Source organism: Geotrypetes seraphini, chromosome 17 (assembly GCF_902459505.1).
Source record: "Geotrypetes seraphini chromosome 17, aGeoSer1.1, whole genome shotgun sequence".
NCBI classification, from domain to species: domain Eukaryota; kingdom Metazoa; phylum Chordata; class Amphibia; order Gymnophiona; family Dermophiidae; genus Geotrypetes; species Geotrypetes seraphini.
The window spans coordinates 30,081,204-30,099,460 of record NC_047100.1 but is presented as its reverse complement, the minus strand read 5'-3'; the positions used below and the strand labels follow the sequence as shown (position 1 = coordinate 30,099,460).

The 18,257-nt window shown below is 47.7% G+C and overlaps 1 protein-coding gene across 1 annotated transcript in view; it reads left to right on the top strand.

The window, feature by feature from the left end:
* Positions 1-16,770: 16,770 nt before the first annotated feature.
* Positions 16,771-18,257, top strand: part of BORCS6 (BLOC-1 related complex subunit 6) — a 42,168-nt gene continuing 40,681 nt past the window's right edge. The window contains exon 1 of the mRNA XM_033926004.1: positions 16,771-17,439. Coding sequence (XP_033781895.1) covers positions 17,193-17,439 — 247 coding nt within the window. The 5' untranslated portion in view covers positions 16,771-17,192. The remainder of the gene's footprint in view (positions 17,440-18,257) is intronic.

Here is an 18,257-nt window from a genome sequence, read left to right as displayed (position 1 = left end):
GGTGGTCCTGTGCCTCTGCCATCTGCCAGGCCTCCTCTATGTACTTCTCGAGCTCTCTGACTTGTTCTGAGATGTGGCTCTCTCTGGTAGTCTCCTCCGTTTCCCCACACTGTTCCTCTATTGAGCAGAGTCCCTCCAGCTCCTGGACTCTAACCTGCAGCCTTCCGACCTCCCTCTTCAGGCTATCCAGTTCCTGGCATCGATTGCATATGTATGCCCGCCTCCCAAAGGGGAGGTAGTCATACATATGACATGCGATGCAGTATACTGGGTAGCCCTGCTGGATTCCTGCTGCCTCCATTTCTCTGTTTTCTTTCCTGTGTTCTGTAAGAGAAGAGAGAGAAAGAGAATGAGAATGAATCGCGAGTAAATTAGAGAAAATGTACCTCAGGAATTTCTCTACTGGGCTGCCTGTGCTCCTGGCTCCTTCTTAAGGCTCCTCCGCAAAGGCGCTCCCGCTAAGGCGAGCGCCTTTGCCGCTCGCCTTCGCCGCGCGCCGAACGGCTGCACGCCGTTGGCTCCCTGCCTTTTAAGGGGGAGCCCGCTGACTGAAGCCGCTGACGCGATGCGGGTGGGCGGAGCTAACTCTTGCCCGCCCCTGGCTCACCGCGTCCCCCTCGCCTCTCTGCTTTCCTGCTCGCTGCCGCTGGAATCGGCAACGAGCCCTGAAGCCTCTGGTTCGCCTGCCTGCTCTCCTGTCCTGGTCACGGCTCCCTGCCTTTTAAGGGGGAGCCCGCTGACTGAAGCCGCTGACGCGATGCGGGTGGGCGGAGCTAACTCTCGCCCGCCCCTGGCTCACCGCGTCCCCCTCGCCTCTCTGCTTTCCTGCTCGCTGCCGCTGGAATCGGCAACGAGCCCTGAAGCCTCTGGTTCGCCTGCCTGCTCTCCTGTCCTGGTCACGGCTCCCTGCCTTTTAAGGGGGAGCCCGCTGACTGAAGCCGCTGACGCGATGCGGGTGGGCGGAGCTAACTCTCGCCCGCCCCTGGCTCACCGCGTCCCCCTCGCCTCTCTGCTTTCCTGCTCGCTGCCGCTGGAATCGGCAACGAGCCCTGAAGCCTCTGGTTCGCCTGCCTGCTCTCCTGTCCTGGTCACGGCTCCCTGCCTTTTAAGGGGGAGCCCGCTGACTGAAGCCGCTGACGCGATGCGGGTGGGCGGAGCTAACTCTCGCCCGCCCCTGGCTCACCGCGTCCCCCTCGCCTCTCTGCTTTCCTGCTCGCTGCCGCTGGAATCGGCAACGAGCCCTGAAGCCTCTGGTTCGCCTGCCTGCTCTCCTGTCCTGGTCACGGCTCCCTGCCTTTTAAGGGGGAGCCCGCTGACTGAAGCCGCTGACGCGATGCGGGTGGGCGGAGCTAACTCTCGCCCGCCCCTGGCTCACCGCGTCCCCCTCGCCTCTCTGCTTTCCTGCTCGCTGCCGCTGGAATCGGCAACGAGCCCTGAAGCCTCTGGTTCGCCTGCCTGCTCTCCTGTCCTGGTCACGGCTCCCTGCCTTTTAAGGGGAGCCCGCTGACTGAAGCCGCTGACGCGATGCGGGTGGGCGGAGCTAACTCTCGCCCGCCCCTGGCTCACCGCGTCCCCCTCGCCTCTCTGCTTTCCTGCTCGCTGCCGCTGGAATCGGCAACGAGCCCTGAAGCCTCTGGTTCGCCTGCCTGCTCTCCTGTCCTGGTCACGGCTCCCTGCCTTTTAAGGGGGAGCCCGCTGACTGAAGCCGCTGACGCGATGCGGGTGGGCGGAGCTAACTCTCGCCCGCCCCTGGCTCACCGCGTCCCCCTCGCCTCTCTGCTTTCCTGCTCGCTGCCGCTGGAATCGGCAACGAGCCCTGAAGCCTCTGGTTCGCCTGCCTGCTCTCCTGTCCTGGTCACGGCTCCCTGCCTTTTAAGGGGGAGCCCGCTGACTGAAGCCGCTGACGCGATGCGGGTGGGCGGAGCTAACTCTCGCCCGCCCCTGGCTCACCGCGTCCCCCTCGCCTCTCTGCTTTCCTGCTCGCTGCCGCTGGAATCGGCAACGAGCCCTGAAGCCTCTGGTTCGCCTGCCTGCTCTCCTGTCCTGGTCACGGCTCCCTGCCTTTTAAGGGGGAGCCCGCTGACTGAAGCCGCTGACGCGATGCGGGTGGGCGGAGCTAACTCTCGCCCGCCCCTGGCTCACCGCGTCCCCCTCGCCTCTCTGCTTTCCCTGCTCGCTGCCGCTGGAATCGGCAACGAGCCCTGAAGCCTCTGGTTCGCCTGCCTGCTCTCCTGTCCTGGTCACGGCTCCCTGCCTTTTAAGGGGGAGCCCGCTGACTGAAGCCGCTGACGCGATGCGGGTGGGCGGAGCTAACTCTCGCCCGCCCCTGGCTCACCGCGTCCCCCTCGTCTCTCTGCTTTCCTGCTCGCTGCCGCTGGAATCGGCAACGAGCCCTGAAGCCTCTGGTTCGCCTGCCTGCTCTCCTGTCCTGGTCACGGCTCCCTGCCTTTTAAGGGGGAGCCCGCTGACTGAAGCCGCTGACGCGATGCGGGTGGGCGGAGCTAACTCTCGCCCGCCCCTGGCTCACCGCGTCCCCCTCGCCTCTCTGCTTTCCTGCTCGCTGCCGCTGGAATCGGCAACGAGCCCTGAAGCCTCTGGTTCGCCTGCCTGCTCTCCTGTCCTGGTCACGGCTCCCTGCCTTTTAAGGGGGAGCCCGCTGACTGAAGCCGCTGACGCGATGCGGGTGGGCGGAGCTAACTCTCGCCCGCCCCTGGCTCACCGCATCCCCCTCGCCTCTCTGCTTTCCTGCTCGCTGCCGCTGGAATCGGCAACGAGCCCTGAAGCCTCTGGTTCGCCTGCCTGCTCTCCTGTCCTGGTCACGGCTCCCTGCCTTTTAAGGGGAGCCCGCTGACTGAAGCCGCTGACGCGATGCGGGTGGGCGGAGCTAACTCTCGCCCGCCCCTGGCTCACCGCATCCCCCTCGCCTCTCTGCTTTCCTGCTCGCTGCCGCTGGAATCGGCAACGAGCCCTGAAGCCTCTGGTTCGCCTGCCTGCTCTCTATATGCTTAACTGAATATAGAACCTATTTGCAAAAGATGCTAAATGCTCAAACATCAGACAGTTTTTACAAACTACTACTACTATGAATTATTTCTATAACGCTACCAGATGCACGAAGCGCTGTACAGAGTCACAAAGAATAAGAAAACAGTCCCTGCTTGAAAGAGCTTACAATCAAAATAGGATGGCATGGATTCAGTTAAACTCTGTGGAAGCTTCTTGTACACTCAACTGGTCCTGCAACTGTGAGTGACCGCTTTCTAGAATAATCAAGGCACACTTGCTTACAAGTTCTCAAGTGTCCAAAAAGTGGAGTGCACATAAGGGAACATAACGATGAACGATATATATCATTGTAAATTGTGCTAAGGAAAAGCAGAAAGATGAGGAGGAGGAGCTGTAATTGGAAGGATGGAAAACTGGTTCCTCTACTGCACTTCCACCTGTCGTCTTAGTCCTACTTTGGGGAAAAGAGGAGAAACAGCATAGAAACATGTCAAAGAGTTAGGGTTAGGGTCATAGGAGCCAACTTTTCAAAATGATTGGGCACAAATACCCACAGTGGTGTATATATATAAATAAATAAATAGCACCACTGAGGCCAGTGATAAAAAAAAGCCTAATGCGGCTTCGTAAAAAGGGGAGGAGTTGTGTTCTACATTTAAACAGTCAGTTCTTAAGCACCGTCCACATCACTTATCTCATGAAGTTAAAAAAACTGGAGCAGGCTCCAACAACCACTCTTCTCAATCTTCTTCCAACAGCTGCCTTAATGCGCTATCTCAGGGGAAATTAAATTATTTTTCCATCCAAACGGCTGGCAAAGTTATTAAACATGGCAGACACCTGGCGAGGTTGTCAGTTTTTCATTTTCTGCGGAGTAAAGAAGACGTATCTTATTTGTCCATCGAGTTGCCTTCCCATTTATATTTTTTTTATCAACTTTTTCAAGTATTTTTTTTTTTTTTACTGTTCTTTACTTTTCTTTTGAAAAACAAGTAAAGAAGAAAAGTAGAAAGGAAAAGAAGTTTTGCACTTTCTTCAAACTTGGTTCATTGTTCAGTGGCTTTCACACGACTTTCCATCCTTATTTCCTACTGTGATCATCGATGGATTTTTGTACTTGTTTCTAGTCTACCCCAGCTCGCCCTCTCCAACTGTGTCTGACTAAATGAGAAGATAAATACTATTGATTAATGTCAAAGTTTTTCTTCTTTTGTTTATTTCAACATATAGGTCTCCTTCTACTTGCTTCGGTGGCGTATTAGCAACGAGTCTATTTGATGCATGCCTTTCTGTCGATGCTACAGCCCTTTTTGCTCTTTACCTTTATCAGGCCAAGAAAAAGATACAGCATGCGATACGTAGCACTGGAAGGAAATTACGGTCTGCAATGCATCGCCAGGACTATTGCAGTAGGGTAAGTCCATTTTGAAGGCGTCATAGTTTTAAAAAGCACTGTGAAAAAATAGTACAATTTCATGTGGAAAATCAACTAGCTTTAAATATTGTAGAATGTTATTTACCTACCTGGAATTTCTACATCTTGCAGCTAGTATGGACAGTGTTGGTAGGGCAGATAATGTTGTGTATATGTGGGAATCTGTCAATGTATGGAATTGTTTACATTTTCTATATGTTTATTTTATTTTTAATATGTAAGACACTAAGATCCTTGACTGGAATGCATCCCCTGGTGGGCAGGTCCTAGGTACAGGATTATTTCCTACTTTACCAGAGTAATGCTCTCCTCCAAGGCAGCACAGGGGTTACCAGACTGGAGGTAGGACTTCTCTACAACATCCCTGTAGGTCTCCTCTATGTACCTCACTGTCTCCCTCAGCTCCTCCAAGCCTCAAGGGAACGTACTCGTTCTGTGAGAGCTAGGAGCTCTTTGCAGCAAGCACACACTTATAACTTTTCACCAACTGGGAGAAAATCATACATGTGACAGTGCAAAAGACTGAAAAGCACCCCTCTCGCTTCTAGACTACTGTCTGCATCTTATTATTGAGCTGATTCATTAATTAATTAAACCTTATTAAGCTACTAGGAATGTATTAGACTAGTATAGAGAGCCTTAGGATTATATTATATGCTTTATTTAAGGGTCCTTTTATCAAGCCGTGCTAGCGGGGTTAGCGTGTCGGACATTTCATCACGCGCTAACCCCCGCGGCCGGCTAAAAAACTAACGTCTGCTCAATGCAGGCGTTAGCGGCTACCGTGGCAGGCGATTTAACCCCTACTGCAGCTTGATAAAAGGACTCCTTAGTGTTTGATTTTTTAGCAGCTAATGAAATATAAAGAGTTCTGTTGTTCTAAATAGAATAATTGACAGTAAATTAAGACTATAAGTATAGAAATGAGCTGAGCCTCTATAACAGGGGTGTCAAACTCAATCACATAAGGGGACAAAATCTAAAACATAGGCTATGTCGCGGGCCGAATTTTTTATCAATATACTTAGGGTCCTTTTATTAAGGTACGTTAACCGATTTAGCACGCGCTAAATGCACACCTTAATAAAAGGACCCCTTAGTCTTAGTAGAAGTCTAGGGTTACAACCTCTCTAACCCCACAACGGCTCTGTGATGTAAATAAAATAAAGACTTTCCTCTCTCTTTTAGGGCATAGTTCACGCTTGCTGTCCAACACCAGCTCTGGCAGGCCACACATTTCAAATCTGACATATTGTAATCACAAAACAGAAAATACAATTAGGACAGAGTACGGTTTTGGAATTCAAGAAGGGATTAGATAATTTCCTGAAGGAAAAGGGGATAGAAGGATATAGATAGAGGACTACTACACAGGTCCTGGACTTGGTGGGCATGATGGACCTCTGGTCTGACCCAGCAGAGGCACTGCTTATGTTCTTATGTTTTATACCTTTTGTTCTCTGGTCATTATTCATATCATGTTGGTCCCAGGCTCTGGTTGTCTTCTGATAACTCGCTTGCCAAGGTCTCCTGCCCATTTGTCGTTTTCTTCTTTCTCCGTGTTAACCATCCATCTTCCATCTCTGTCCTCCCCTTCCATTTCCCTTCCATCCCCGGAGGTCTTTTTCATCTCCATCCCTGCAGCTGCAGAGATGGACCCCACCATCCCCAGATCTACCTTCTCTCCTTTTCTCAACTACCTTTCATCCAGCATCTCTTCCTCCTTCCCCACCACCCCAGGGTTCACCATTTCTCCCTTTCTCTTCCCAACTACCCTCCTATCCAGTATCTCTTTCCCCCCTCCACACCATCCCTTGTGTCCAACTTATCTCTCTTTCTGTTCCTTCCCTCCCTCCATCCCATTGTCCACCATCTCTCTCCCATCCTCAGTCCGGCATATGCATGTCTGTTTGGATGCCTCCTTCCCTCCCTCCCTGAACTTTTACACCAGGGCCACTGCCACCCCTGCCCCGAAGGCCTGCATCTTCTTTCTAAAGCGGTCTCACCTTTAAACAACCTGCAGAGGATTGCCGGTGCTGTAGCAATCCTAAGCAGGCTAACATTGACCTCTGCAGCACGTTCATCCTGCAGCGTTCACCAAGATAAGTGCTATTTGAAATTTGGCACTATCATGCATTTAAACAGTTTAAAGCATTTGAAATTGTGAAGATGCTATTTGGAGGCTTAAGGCTTGCCCCATCTGTCTTCAACTTGCCAGTATTAAGGAGGAGCTCTGTAAACTTAAACAGGAATTGAATACAATTAAAGCAGCTTCCATCACTCCACAAAATCATACCAACTTACCACCTCTACCTCAAAGAATAAAACAGCCCAGGAATAAATGGGTCACAGTAGGCTCAGGAAGACTGCGACATGTAACACAGAAACATCCACCTTCACTAATATTACCTCTACAGAATTCCTTCGCTCCACTAGTGCACTGCGATACTCAGGAAAACAGAAGGGAGGTGGGACTGGAACCAATGAAAGAAACTCAAGAGAACAAGAGCACCCTAAGTACAAATAAAAAAGCCAAAAACAGAAAACTATTACTGTTGGGAGATTCCATCATCAGAGGCATTAACCTTGGAACACAGGGCGAGGAGTCCAAAATAGTGAAATGTCTTCCAGGATCCTCAGCTACCAGGAGTTCCAGGCAAATACTGACTATAATTAAGGAAGAAACTAAGGATTTTAACACTGATGTTGTTATCCATCTGGGAACAAATGACCTGGCCAACAACTCCACACTTGCAGCACAGAAAGCTTTTCGGGAGCTTGGTGAGGGCGTGAAACCTTTTGTAAAGACTTTAGCTTTTTCTGAAATACTGCCTGCATATGGAAAAGGAGAGCAAAGAATGAAAAACACAGAGGACTTTAATAGATGGCTCAGAGCCTGGTGTCATCAAGAAGGCTTCAGGTACATAGGAGGATGGGGAAATACATGGAAGGACAAGAAGCTATATTGCACTGATGGGCTACATATTACTACAGCAGGAAAAAGAAACCTTGCAGAGAAATTTAGACAATATTTTTCTAGGCATTTAAACTAGAAGGTGGGGGTGGTGTATGTAGAGACCACCCCCGGCAAAAGAAAAGATGTGATAGTAGTAAAGGCTGCAACAAAAGCAATATCAGCAACTCATTTCTTAGTATTGCAGCGGAAAGTGAAACGACACAAAAATCCATACGAAAAAGGAGATTATCGCTGAAAAATAGCTGGAAAGCGATGACCACAAATGCTCGCAGTCTAAGCAACAAAGTTCATGATCTGCAAGCCCTAATATTAGAGGCAGATCTAGATATTGTTGCTATCACAGAGACATGGTTCAGTGAATCACATGGATGGGATGCAAACATACCGGGATATAATCTTTTTAGGAAGGACAGAGATGGTCATAAAGGTGGAGGAGTAGCTCTCTATGTAAAGATCAATATCCAAGCGACCGAAATGCAAGGGACCTGGGGAGAGGAAGAAGCGATATGGATTGCTCTGAAAAGAGAAGATGGAACTTCTATCTACGTGGGTGTAGTCTACAGACCTCCGACTCAATCGCAGCAAATTGATAAGGATCTGATTGTGGATATCCAAAAGTTTGGAAGGAAAGAGGAGGTTCTGCTGTTGGGAGATTTCAACCTGCCGGATGCGGACTGGAATGTTCCGACTGCGGAATCGGAAAGAAGTAGGGAGATTGTGGATGCCTTTCAAGAGGCTCTGCTCAGACAAATGGTGACGGAACCCACAAGGGAAAAAGCGATATTGGATCTGGTCCTCACAAATGGAGAGAGTATATCTAATGTTCGAGTGGGTGCTCACCTGGGTAGTAGCGATCATCAAACGGTTTGGTTTGATATAACGGCTAAAGTGGAGAGCGGCCGCACGATACTTAAAGTCCTAGATTTCAAACGTACGGACTTTAATGCAATGGGAAAGTACCTGAAGAAAGAGCTGTTAGGATGGGAGGACATAAGAGAAGTGGAAAGACAGTGGTCTAAGCTGAAAGGAGCGATAAAAATGGCTACGGACCTTTATGTGAAGAAAATCAATAAAAACAAGAGAAAAAGGAAGCCGATATGGTTCTCCAACCTAGTGGCTGAGAAAATAAAGGCGAAAGAGTTGGCGTTCATGAAATATAAAAAAACCCAAGAAGAGGAGAGCAGAAAGGACTACAGGGTGAAACTGAAAGAAGCCAAGAGAGAGATACGTTTAGCGAAGGCACAGGCGGAAGAACAAATGGCTAAAAATGTAAAAAAGGGAGATAAAAATTTTTTCAGATATATTAGTGAAAGGAGGAAGATAAAAAATGGAATTGCTAGGCTAAAAGATGCTGGGAACAAATATGTGGAGAGTGATGAGGAGAAAGCAAATGTGCTAAACAAATACTTCTGTTCTGTGTTCACAGAAGAAAATCCTGGAGAAGGACCGAGATTGTCCGGCAAAGTTACACGAGAAAATGGAGTAGATTCTGCGCCGTTCACGGAGGAGGGTGTTTATGAGCAACTTGAAAAACTGAAGGTGGACAAAGCGATGGGACCAGACGGGATCCATCCCAGGATACTAAGGGAACTCAGAGAGGTTCTGGCGAGTCCTATTAAAGACTTGTTCAACAAATCTCTGGAGACGGGAGTGATTCCTGGGGATTGGAGGAGAGCGGATGTGGTCCCTATTCATAAAAGTGGTCACAGGGATGAAGCAGGAAACTACAGGCCGGTGAGCCTCACTTCAGTTGTTGGAAAAATAATGGAAGTGTTGCTGAAAGAAAGGATAGTGTATTTCCTTGAATCTAATGGGTTACAGGATCCGAGGCAACATGGCTTTACAAAAGGTAAATCGTGCCAAACGAACCTGATTGAATTTTTTGATTGGGTGACCAGAGAGCTGGATCAAGGACATATGCTAGATGTAATTTACTTGGATTTCAGCAAAGCCTTTGATACAGTTCCTCATAGGAGGCTGTTGAACAAACTTGAAGGGCTGAAGTTAGGACCCAAAGTGGTGAACTGGGTCAGAAACTGGCTATCGGACAGACGCCAGAGGGTGGTGGTTAATGGAAGTCGCTCGAAGGAAGGAAAGGTGACTAGTGGAGTCCCTCAGGGTTCGGTGCTGGGGCCAATCCTGTTCAATATGTATGTAAGTGACATTGCTGAAGGGCTAGAAGGAAAAGTGTGCCTTTTTGCAGATGATACCAAGATTTGTAACAGAGTAGACACCGAAGAGGGAGTGGAAAATATGAAAAAGGATCTGCAAAAGTTAGAGGAATGGTCTAATGCCTGGCAACTAAAATTCAATGCAAAGAAATGCAGAGTAATGCATTTGGGGATTAATAATAGGAAGGAACCGTATATGCTGGGAGGAGAGAAGCTGATATGCACGGACGGAGAGAGGGACCTTGGGGTGATAGTGTCCGAAGATCTAAAGGTGAAAAAACAGTGTGATAAGGCAGTGGCTGCTGCCAGAAGGATTCTGGGCTGTATAAAGAGAGGCGTAGTCAGTAGAAGGAAGAAGGTGTTGATGCCCCTGTACAGGTCATTGGTGAGGCCCCACTTGGAGTATTGTGTTCAGTTTTGGAGACCGTATCTGGCGAAAGACGTAAGAAGACTTGAGGCGGTCCAGAGGAGGGCGACGAAAATGATAGGAGGCTTGCGCCAGAAGACGTATGAGGAGAGACTGGAAGACCTGAATATGTATACCCTAGAGGAAAGGAGAGACAGGGGAGATATGATTCAGACGTTCAAATACTTAAAGGGTATTAACGTAGAACAAAATCTTTTCCAGAGAAAGGAAAATGGTAAAACCAGAGGACATAATTTGAGGTTGAGGGGTGGTAGATTCAGGGGCAATGTTAGGAAATTCTACTTTACGGAGAGGGTGGTGGATGCCTGGAATGCGCTCCCGAGAGAGGTGGTGGAGAGTAAAACTGTGACTGAGTTCAAAGAAGCGTGGGATGAACACAGAGGATTTAGAATCAGAAAATAATATTAAATATTGAACTAGGCCAGTAACTGGGCAGACTTGCACGGTCTGTGTCTGTGTATGGCCGTTTGGTGGAGGATGGGCTGGGGAGGGCTTCAATGGCTGGGAGGGTGTAGATGGGCTGGAGTGGGTCTTGACGGAGATTTTGGCAGTTGGAACTCAGGCACAGTACCGGGTAGAGCTTTGGATTCTCGCCCAGAAATAGCTAAGAAGGAAAAAAAAAAAAAATTTAAATTGAATCAGGTTGGGCAGACTGGATGGACCATTCGGGTCTTTATCTGCCGTCATCTACTATGTTACTATGTTACTATGTTTGCTTAAAAATATTTAAAACTATAAATTATTAAAAATATTTTTTAAAGTATTTAAAAGCATTTAAAAACTATCACAATATGAATAGCATTTGGTGATTGGACCGATGATTGCGCCAATGACCTGCAAACATATTAGCAGTCACGCTGCCTGAACCAGGGTCTCTGAGATCCTTCTCCTTATGTATACAAAGTACTTGTGTGCTAATCACATTGGTGTTTTTGATTTTGTCGACAGACTTAAAGATCTCAATATGTATACTTTAGAGGAAAGGTGAGAGAGGGGAGATATGATAATAATAATAATTTATTTCTTATATACCGCTATACCATGAAGTTCGAAGCGGTTTACAATAAAGATACATTTGACAGAGACTTTTAAATACTTACATGGCGTAAATGTGCATGAGTCGAGTCTCTTTCAATTGAAAAGAAGCACTGGAATGAGAGGGCAGAGGTGATAGGCTCCAGAGCAGTGTTCCCTCTAAGCGGGCGGGTGTTGTGAGCAAACTTTTTTCACCGTGAGCCAAAAATATCGGGCGCCAGCAAGTTATGAGCCAACTCGCCCGATTCTCCTCTCGCCGCCCTGCCATCTGCCGTACGCCTCTTCCGATCGTGCGCTGTGACGAGAAACGTGTGCGCTGCGATGTAATATTTTGTGCGCCAGCGCACGCCAGCGCAGCTTAGCGGGAACACTGGTTCAAATGGTTTTATTTATTTCCCCAAATTTATTTTTGTTATACGCATTGAAAATATTTGATATTGCGTTTAAATCAAAATCTCAATAAACTTGAAACGAGTGCCCGTGAGATTGTGGGAGGGTTAAATACTCAAAACTTAGAAGTTTTTGCTACGCCAGCTTTCTGGTATCTTTACATACAGTGGCGTACCTAGCATATGTAACATCCGGGGCCCATCATTTTTTGGCACCCCCCCCCCATCTGTAAGAAAAACATGATTTTTAGTAACAAACCACACGTCACACATGAGTACCTAGGAAAAGGCAGCATCTTACATATTGCAGTGAGCAGTACATCAATACACCCATTGTAAAACTAAACAAGCCAGACCAGCACAGATCAATCCTACACCGTCAATCCTAACAGAAAACCATGTCTTTCGAACACACAGAACACAGAAAACACCTTCGCCTAGTAAGGAATATGTAATCACAAACTAACCCCTCCCTCTTTTACAAAACTGTAGTGTGGATTTTAGCTACGGAGGTAACAGCTCTGATGCTCATAAAATTCTGAGCATCAGAGCTGCTACCACCAAGGCTGGTGCTAAAAACGCTTCACAGTTTTGTAAAAGGGGGGATAAAATAAAAATACATAGACAAAGGTTAAATTGAACCAGCAAGAAGCTGGACTCTGCATACAATGCTTCACAGAAACAGTGACACATGTCTCCTAAAGCAATAAATAAATAGAAATTTTTTTCTACCTTTGTCTTCTGTGGTTTCTCCTTTCCTCATCTTCTTGTAACTCTCTTCCTTCCATCCACTGTCTGCCGTCTCTCTTCCCCTATATGGCATCTTCTCTCCTTCTATGCCCCTTCCAGAAACTGTATGCCTCCCCCTTCCATCTCTCCTTTCACCCCATTGGTCTGGCATCTCTCTCCTCGCCTTCCCTCTCCCACACCTCTCCTCATAGTCTGGTATCTCCCCTTCCCTGATTCTCTGGCATCTCTCTCCTTTCCTTTTCTTCCATCTTTCGCTCCCCCTCCATGCTCTCACATCTCCCCCTTCCTTTTCCCTTAGACTGGCATACCTTCCTCCTACGCTCCAAGCCCTGGCATCTCCTTTAATTCCCTCCCTCATCTTCCTTCTCCCTCCAGCTGGGCACCGCAACACTCTTCCCTGCAGCTCTGCACTTCCCCACAATTGCCATGCTTCGGTTCCTCTTCTTCCTTCCTTCCTCCCCCCCCCCCCGCGGGACCCTGCGGCACCATCAACTCTTACTCCCTCTAATGTCGGCCCTGCAGCTCCAGACTTCCTCGCACCTTCTCCCCTCCCCCTTTGGATCGCTATTATTTTAAATGTTATAGCCGCGGAGCTGTATCCATCAGTGGAGATGTCTAACCTCGGCCTGCCCCGGAACTCTTACTGCAGCAGCCACCCGTCTAGGCAGGAACAGGAAGTCACTGTTGCAGTAAGAGTTCCGGGGCAGGCCGAGGTTAGACATCTCCACTGATGGATACAGCTCCGCGGCTATAACATTTAAAATAATAGCGATCCAAAGGGGGAGGGGAGAAGGTGCGAGGAAGTCTGGAGCTGCAGGGCCGACATTAGAGGGAGTAAGAGTTGATGGTGCCGCAGGGTCCCGCGGGGGGGGGGGGAGGAAGGAAGGAAGAAGAGGAACCGAAGCATGGCAATTGTGGGGAAGTGCAATCCCCCCAATGCGTCCCCTTACCTTACCGACGCGTGTGTGCGCTGTGAAGAGAAACTTTGCGCTGCGATGTAATATTTTGTGCGCGAGCGCAGGCCAACGCAGCTTAGCGGGAACACTGCTCCAGAGTAATCTAATGAAATACTTTTAATAGAAAGGGTGGTAGATGTATGGAACAGTCTCCCGGAAAAAGTGGTGGAGACAGAGACTGTGTCTGAGTTTAAGAGGGCATGGGATAGGCATGTGGGATCTCTTAGAGAAAGAGATAATGGTTACTGCGGATGGGTAAACTAGCTGGGTCATTTAGCCTTCATATTTCTATGTTAACCGCATCGAACTGCAAGGCTTTGTGGTATATAAATAAACATGAGGACAGCTTGTGAAAATGATGGAGTTGAATAGGAAGGTTTCTAGGAGACTAGTGCATCCATGGAAGAGGAGCAGTCCTTACTGCACCAACAGTTCTTGGGGACCAGCGATGCTGGTGTGTCAGAGCTCCAAGTACTGTGCTTTGAAGAGGCCTGATGCTGCCGCTGCGTCACCACTGCATATTGCATGACGCCAGAGGGGAGTCCCTTTGTGCCTATGAGGACAACATTGATCCCTGTGAATCGTTGATGACTGATCTGATGACCATCGGACATTGAGGTATGTGGAAACTTCCTCAGTGCTGGCATGTCCACAGCCTCTAATGCAGCTCTGCCAGCCATGGGGACTAGACTTAGATATACCAAAAAATCTAATCTAATCTTCTATTTATGTGTTGCACATACCTAAGCAGGCTCAAGGCGACTTACAAAGATAAGAGAGGGGGAGTGAAGAGAGTAAGAAAGGGGAAACATAGGGCAAAGGAAGATCTGAGAAGTTTAATTGTCAAAGGGGCTGGTTTTCATTTTTTTCCGGAATGTGGTGTAGTTGGGTTCTGTTCTGGTCGTTTCAGTGAGATCATTCCAGGTTTTCACTCCAAGGAAGGTGAGCATGGAGTGATTTGCTTGTATCGGAGATTCTTTGTTGAAGGGAGGTTCAGTAGTATCCTGTTAAGGGTTCTGTGGGAGGTAGACCATGCTTTTGAGAAGAGTTGGATGAGTGGAGCCATTGAGTTTCTGTGAATTATTTGGTGTATGATACATGAAGTTTTAAATTTTATTTGTGATGGGATGGGTAGCCAGCCAGTGTAGTTGCCTGATGAAGGCTGATATTGAGTCTTATTTTTTCAGGTTGAAAATTAGTCTTACAGCTGTGTTTTGTATGAGTTGCATTTTGTGGGTCAGTGCGCTGTTGATACCTTCTATTGTATATGCCCCCTCAAGTCTTTAGGGTCCATTTTAAAACAAAGTTTATAAATAAAGGCATTTATGGTCTGGTCCAAGGCATGGAAAGCATCTGTTGTGAGATTCAGTTACAAACATGACCTTGCTGAAGTGAGAACTTCATAACAGAACTGGGCATTTTAAGGGACAGCAGGGCAAAAATAGCTGTAGTGAAATCAAATGGCTCAATTTTTTATTTTAAACAAAACAAAGCCCCACTAAGAGCCATGCCAAAATGAAATAAAACTTAAAAGGACAAGCAAACTTAGGAACTAAATAATGAAGGGATAGAAGAAATTAGAAGGTCTCAAGCACCTACAAGTAACCCGCAAGGAAAGCACAAGTGAAATATAGGATGTACTGAGACGAGCTAAAAAAACAAACCCACATCTGCTCTACTCCATGAAAAAAAGACTGCTGGTGATGCACAACTAAATTGGGTGGAAAGGCACCTGCCAAAGGCTTTTGATTTTTTTTTTTTTTAGAACACTAGGTAGCATCTGTCCTAGGCTCTGTTGGATAACATCACCTACATGTGGTAAGTGATATCCTCTTGCTTGTTTTACAGAGATTTGGGATATTTATATGCAAGCTTCCTTTGAACTCTGCCATTACTTTGTTTTTCATTGTACATATAAAGTTTTTTTGCTGCATATCATTTTGTTTGGGGAAAACCCAGTAAAAGTAATTTTTATGAAAAAAGCACATAACTCATAGTCTTACTTTTTTTTTTTTTTTTTTGGAGGAGTGAATGCCCTAGGGCAGGGGTAAGCAACCCTGACCTGCCTCGAGAGATCACAGGCAGGTCAGGGTTTCAGGATATCCACAATGAATAAGTATGAGATGGATTTGCATGCACTGCGGCCTTGAGATGCAGATCTATCTCATGCATATTTATTGTGGCTATGCTGAAAACCTGACCTGCCTGTGGCTCTGGAGGACCGGAATTGCCTACCCCTGCCCTAGGGTCTGTTGCCTCTCCTGTCTGCCAGGACTTGTCTTTAGTTTGCTCAAATACAAGTAACCCCTGTAGTGGCCAAAATCCCATCCTGAGTTGCAGTAATTGGTCTTGAAGTTAAATCTAGAATGGCAAGTAATTGAATGCAAATAATTTCATGTTTTCAGTGTCCTTTCCCACCTTATATCCATTACTTTTGCCTTCTGTAAATAATTAGTATACAGTGTGTATATATATATATATATATATATATATATATATATGTATATATATATATATATATATATATATTATATTACATTACATTATATTACATTACATTAGAGATTTCTATTCTGCCTGTGCCTTGCGGTTCTAAGCGGATTACAAAATTGGGTGAAAACTGGACATTTCCAGGGAGTTTACATATCAGATATATAACATATACATAACAATTTTACATAATAGCAATACATACAAATTAGGAAGATTATTACATAACGTTGAGGGACGGAATATTCTGGTTACAGATGGAGGTTGTTTACATAGTGATAAGGGAAGCAATATTCTGATCCCGGGTGGAAGTTGTATTTTTAGGTTTCTGAGTATGATTTTGGGGAAGGTTTGAAGAGTTTGGCTAGGGGATACTATAGGGGTGGTGTTTATGAAGGGGTATGCGTGTGCGTGTAGGTTAGAATGATGGAAGGTGTTTTTTGAATAGAAGAGTTTTGATTTCTTTTCGGAAAAGTTTGATGATAGAGAGAGAGAGAGAAAGAGAATTACATTTATGGCTCATAGGTGGGGCCTTAGGTCCCTCCCCAGTGCATCCCTGCCTCATTTTGACAGAGGCAGGCCTGCCAACTGGTGGGAAGACCCGCCCGTCCATCCATCATTCAAGGTTGGGGGGGGATTCCAGCAGGAGGGATTAGGCTTTCTCCTGTTAGTTTTGTTCTGGGGGCTGTGTGTTCCAGCAGGAGGGATTAGGCCTCCTCCTGCTGGTTTCGTTCTGGGGAAGGTGGGGGAGCGTTCCAGCAGGAGGGATTACGCCTCCTCCTGCCGGTTTTGTTCCGGGGGAGGTGGTGTTTAGGTAGGAAGGATTAGGCCTTCTCCTGCTGGTTTCGTTCCGGGGGAGGGGGGGGTATTGTAGGGTTTCAGCATGAGGGATTACGCCTCCTCCTGTCGGTTTTGTTCTGGGGGGGGGGTGTTCCGGCATTAAGGATTAGGCCTTCTCCTGCCGGTTTTGTTCTGGGGTGGGGGTGCCAGCAGGAGGGATTGGGCACCCTCCTTCTGGCGGTCATCGGGGGTGGGCATCCCTCCTGCCTCATTCGTGGGGACGGGGGAGTGGTGGCCGCTAAGGTTATGCAGTAGGGTGAACCGTGCCACGATAAGCTTAGCGGCCGCGTCTACAGTAAGCGGCTTGTGTTGTTTTAGGTGGCCTTTCTCTATAGGACACCTGTGTGCTTCTGAAACTGGGCGCCCCACCCCGTCAAGGAGGACCAGCAGCCAGTCAGCTTTTCAGGCTAGCCTTAATGAATATGCATGAGGCAGATTTGCATGCCCGTCACCTCCATGATATTCATTGAGGCTACATTTCTGTGGGTTGTGTTCGGACGCTGTTCTGGAAAGTTCCCTCCTCAGAACGTCCGTTGAGCCCAGCTTGGCTTTTGGCGCCTAGGTTTCTCGGCGTCCAATCGGCGTCGCTCTCGCGCTTGGCACGCTCCTCCGTGGTCCGCCTTGTCCCCCCATTGGTCGAGGAGGCCTTCCGCTTCCGGCCATGGCCGCCGCGCCGCTTCCTGTCCAGGCTGCGCTCGCCTCTTCCCCATGGGGCGATGGAAGGCGACCCCCCGGCGCCGCCCGTGATGGCCGAGGTGCGCGTGGCGGCGGGCCGCTTGCAGGACAGCCAGAGCCTGGACGCCATTAGCCGGGCGTGCGCGAGGAGTCACGAGAGCCGCCGCGCCACCATCTGCAGCGCGTTGGAGCTCGAGGGCAGCGTCAGTCATGAGGGCGACGTCACGCACTTCGTAGCCAACAACCTGCAGCTGAAGATCAAGATGAGCTCCCAGCAGAGCCTGAGCTGTGAGTGGGGCTGATGAGGGCCCCAGAGGAGAGCCAGGAGTGCTTCGGGAGACTTAGGGCTCTTTCCCCTCTTCTCTTGCTCTCCATTGCTTCCTCCTACCATGGTCTCATGTGCAGCATCTTTCGCCCCTCCGTGCCACATTCCTCCCTTTCACTCTGTCCTACTCTTCCCTTTCCACCACAACATTTCTCCCTCTCATCTGTACCTCGTTCCCTCAGAGGCTGCAGCCCTGGAAAAGAATTTCATAATTATTTGGGTAGTTCTAACATTTATTTATTTGTTCATTTTTATAGCCTACCCTTCCCAGGAGCCCAGAACAGGTTACAAGGATACATACACAAAGTTTCAGGAACAGAGATATACATGCTGCAGTCAATAACACGTTATAGAGAAATCATATGGCATGGGAAGGAAAGCAAATGTAATAAAAATGAAATAAAGCTAAAAGAAAAAAGTTCAGTTCAGCACAGCACAATGTAAGGATCTCTGGCTGCGTGATGTCTCCGACCATTGCAGAGCCCACCAACTCCAAATAGTATAACCAAATCAGTAATTTTTTGATATAACAGTAAAATTAATCTGAAAAGTTGTTAAAAAATTAAGCCTTCATCTGGTTGTAAATATTAAGATTATACCAGCAAGAATGAGTCTTTCTGTAGTAAACCATGATTTACTGTAAATCGAGCCTTTCTACTAGTGATTTAAATCATATCCACCTTGCTTGACATTCAGTGTTACTTTGACAGTGATTCTGCTGAAAATGTACCTAAATTTTGCACAACTGAACCAGAATCAGTTTTGACTATTGCCTATATCA